Here is a 4,024-nt window from a genome sequence, read left to right as displayed (position 1 = left end):
AACACCATGATCATAGAAAATATTAGTAAAATCACACAAATGAACACAACTACATTAACAAAAACATAATAATATTCTAAAATTTCTAGGCCCCTTCAAACCTCTTTTACCTTCTTAATAAAAAAGATATACAATAGATAAAAGAAACTTATATAATTCATCTAAACTAAAATGAAACAATCTAAGCTGTAGAAACTACTAAGCTTTCTAAGACTCTCTTCTTCTAGTTTCAAGAAATAACCTCCTCTCCTTCTTAGTGTAGAATCCCAAAAAGTATTTTGTTACACTTTAGTTTAGTTTAGATTCAGGTTTAAAGCCAAGACTCTACAAATGCTTAATCCTTGCACCTTGTTTTTGTCACCCAAATGGTAATCAGTGGCACTGACATGTCCCCTTGTAGCCAATGCACAAGCTCAAACACAATCTCCCTTCCGAAATTTGGGCCATTTTATTATCTGAGACAAACTTTTAAGGGAGAGATTCTTGTTAAAGGGCGATAAAAGTGGGTGAGATTTGTGTCATGCAATTGCATGGGAGATGTGGGCGTGGCAAACAGATTATCTGCGGCGCCTTGGCAGGAAAGAAAGTAAAGATCAAGAATATATGCCTCTTCCACCTGCCAGAAGCAGGCAAGATGATACTGTGTCGTGGCACTTAACTGAATATAGACCGGGGCGGGTGGCAGTTTGTTGTGGTTAACGTTAATGCCCATTCAAATTTCATGCAGATTCCCTCTCCTCTCCTTCAATTCCGTGAGAGTTTATATATATATATATGGTGAAAAAAAGGCAGCTTTCTGTTGGGTGTTGGCTGTTAATTGCCAAGAAGATTGAGTGAGTGCCGGCCGACATACATGCATCACAAGCGTCGACACTCGTTGCATGCAGCCAAGCCATCAGTCTCACCTTGACACGCACCCAAGAAGGCTCTTTTCTTGTTTGCCCATGGTATTAAATCATGGGTTTGTTTTTCTATTTTTTGTTTCAATCACATCAATGGATTCCATTACCACGCTATATGTAAATACATGTGTCTCAGACTTTGTAGGATTGCAGAGTGCTTCAAATCATGCTACAGAGTGTCTGCCCTTTTTGGGTTTCCTTTATTAATTTGTCCTCTTGTTTGATGATGGTATGCCCTGCTCTTGTGATTCAGTGCTATAAACCAATGGCCTAGAAATGAATCTGCTTCAGATGTGGGCGAGACTAGTTTGGCAAAAGGATTATATGCCAGCTTTAGGTGTAAGTAATACTGCAGATTTGTGTGTGGTTTTGATCTCTCTTTTGGGTTTGTTTGGTGGGTTTTGTTTTGTGATTCTTGTAGCTTTTTGCAGTTGTGGATATACTGAGAAGCAGGGGAGTTTGGGATATGGGGGGTGAATCCAGCATGGCTAATGTGGAAAGTGGATTGGAGGTTTCTACAGGAAGTGAGAATGAGCTTGTGAGAATCAGAGGGGCTCAGCTTTGTTTGATTGATGGGAAGGAGAGTGTCATATTGCAAAGTGGCGATTTTGCTTTACATGTCATAAAGCAGAATCAGTCTTCTTTGGCTGCTGTTGTGGGCCTGGTTGGAGATCTTCAATGGCCAGTTGGGAGGGATTCTCCTGTTGTGATGGTTGGAAGCAAGAAATATGCTTTTGCATTGCCTGGGCTTCTGTATGGGCTGCTGTTGCCTAGTAATACTCCTGTGGAAGCTGAGCAGAACTTGGAAGGTTTGTTGCAGTACTACTCAGCTTTTGAAACCCATTTAGAGGTTTCAGATGGTATGATAACACATATCTCTTCTGCACTCTGTTTCTTTTTTCCTTTTTTTTTTTGGGCTGTTTCCAACCTTTTATAACATCTGCAATCTAGAATCTATCAATTGCTGTGGGTAGTAAATAACATTATGTAGATTTTATCATGTGGCCAGAATATAAAGCTTCTAGAACTGACACATTACTATCATTCTGATTGATAGGCTAAATAAAAAATTGTTTGAAGCTTTTACTTATGACACTGACTTTTTGTGACGTGTCTTGTATGGTAAAATACTTCTTGCCATCACTAATTTGATAGAGGGAGTTTAGGGTAACTATAACCTGCACTACATATATTGAGTTGAAATGAAAAATATATGTACATAAACCGTGCTGTATATATTGTGTCATTTTCTGTATAGCTAAATGTGGGATGTTTCTTATAACGTCCACTAGATCAAAAGGTCCATGAGACCGCCATGCAACACCAAATTTCACCCTTGTCATGTATGCAAGGTGTAAATATGCTATTTCTGACACTGGTTTGGTGACACTATTTTTTTTTGTCCATCTATAGTTTGGCAGCTTTTCACAGTCCATGTAGTATCCAGAAGGTTGTCAGCTGTATCTTTTCACTGGTTTGGTGAGACTGTCTTTTTAAAAGTTTTATGCAGTATTCAAAATATTGATTTTATCTTTTTCAATCTCTCTCAACAGTTTTATGTAGTATTCAAAAGATTGCTTCTATCTTTTTCAACGGTTTTATGTAGTATTCAGAAGTTGTATATCTTTTTTAATTGCTTCTATGTAGTAATCAGAAGATTGCTTCTCTCTTTTCCAACATTGCTTCTATCTTTTTTTTAACAGTTTTATGTAGTATTCAATTTCCTGGTTCTCAATGGTGTGAAAAAACATCTAACAATCATTTTTTTCATTTACAATGCAAATCCACAGGTGAAACCGGCTGGCTACTACAAGTAAAGCAAGAAGCCACGGACTACTGGACAACGGTGGCCCCGCAAGTGGAAAAAATCAGCTCAAAAATGGCCCAAAAAATAAGCGCCGCCTGTTCCTCTGCCACCTCACCACCCACGTGGACATCTCCCGAAGCCTGGTGCATGGGATCCGCCGCCAACTCCACCGGAGGCGTTACAGACGAGGACGAAAATACCACCCCACCACCTGCAACAGCCGGTAACAACAATACCGACACCGCCGTTAGCCAGCGCATGCTGAACCGAATCCAACGTGCACGCCGGATGTCAGCGGTAGCCAAGCTTCTTTCCAAAACACTCCTTAGAGGGGCCATAAACGCCGAGCGCCACGTTGTCGGTCAGCCAACCGGCACTTCCCTTTCCGTTCCAATTCCCGCCGCAATCTCTCCTCCTCCGGCAGACATAACGCTTGCCAGCGTGGACGCCTTTACAAAGGTCGTGGAAGCCGTGGAGACAGCTGGCAGGAGCCTATTCGAGCTTGCGGATTTCAAATCCCACAATAATAATAATAAAGTCGAACAATTGAATTCTTGTTCTTCTCCTCAGTTTGCCTCCTTTCCAGATAACCTGTGGACGCTCAACAAGTGTGGCCTCCGCCTCCTGCTTCGTGCCACGGCGGTCTCTGCCGTCATCCACGTGGCACGCGGAATCGGTGTCTCGGGTTTCGCGCCTGCCCAGTCATCACCGCAGTCTGTGCTGTCAGAACAGCCGAGTGACACGCCATCAGAGGACGTGCATTCAAAGGAGACTTACGCGCTTGGACTCAACTTTATGAGCGCGGATTCGCTGTGTTCACCGGCGCCCTCGACACGTGTCCCTCACGGCCCTAACAGTCCCTTTCAGCAGTACAGCAAGCCTGCCGACACACAGTTCCATTTTCCTCTCGGGTTCAATACTAACAACGCCGCTCATCAATAAACTGTTCTGTAACTTTTCTTGAAATCCGGGAATTAAAGGAAGGCAGGGGGTAAAATGGGGAAGGTTATAATTTAACCGTGAAGTTTTACACAGGTTTTCTAATGTGTTTTAACTTTGAAAAACTGATCTAATTTAACCGTCTATATTGTCTTTTTATTTAATGGATATTATTGATTTCGTGGTGCCCGGTAAACCCTAACCGCGAATGGTTTACCTAGTCCCAACCGCTGCACCATAAACAGCTTAATTTGGTTGTTAAACCCAATTAACAAATGGTTTATTTTTGTAGGTTTGTTTGATTCCTCAAATATTAGGACCTCGTCCTACTATATTAGAACAATAGTTTACCTCTAGCTATTGTTCTATGATCCTA

General features: G+C 41.7%; 1 protein-coding gene across 2 annotated transcripts; it reads left to right on the top strand.

Moving 5' to 3' along the window:
- Positions 1 to 781: 781 nt before the first annotated feature.
- Positions 782 to 3,812, top strand: LOC131079924 (protein EARLY-RESPONSIVE TO DEHYDRATION 7, chloroplastic). 2 transcript variants are annotated; one of them, XM_058017969.2, is made up of 4 exons: positions 782 to 947; positions 1,156 to 1,241; positions 1,334 to 1,711; positions 2,693 to 3,812. In XM_058017969.2, the coding sequence occupies exons 3-4, from the start codon at positions 1,369 to 1,371 to the stop codon at positions 3,649 to 3,651; spliced, it is 1,302 nt and encodes a 433-aa protein (XP_057873952.2). In that variant the 5' UTR covers positions 782 to 947; positions 1,156 to 1,241; positions 1,334 to 1,368; the 3' UTR covers positions 3,652 to 3,812. The 2 variants fall into 2 exon arrangements, with proteins under 2 accessions (XP_057873952.2, XP_057873951.2); XM_058017968.2 differs by having other exon boundaries at positions 1,334 to 1,762.
- The last annotated feature ends 212 nt before the right edge of the window (positions 3,813 to 4,024 follow it).

This window comes from Cryptomeria japonica, chromosome 10, assembly GCF_030272615.1.
Source record: "Cryptomeria japonica chromosome 10, Sugi_1.0, whole genome shotgun sequence".
Classification (NCBI taxonomy): domain Eukaryota; kingdom Viridiplantae; phylum Streptophyta; class Pinopsida; order Cupressales; family Cupressaceae; genus Cryptomeria; species Cryptomeria japonica.
This window is presented reverse-complemented; position numbering and strand designations above follow the sequence as displayed.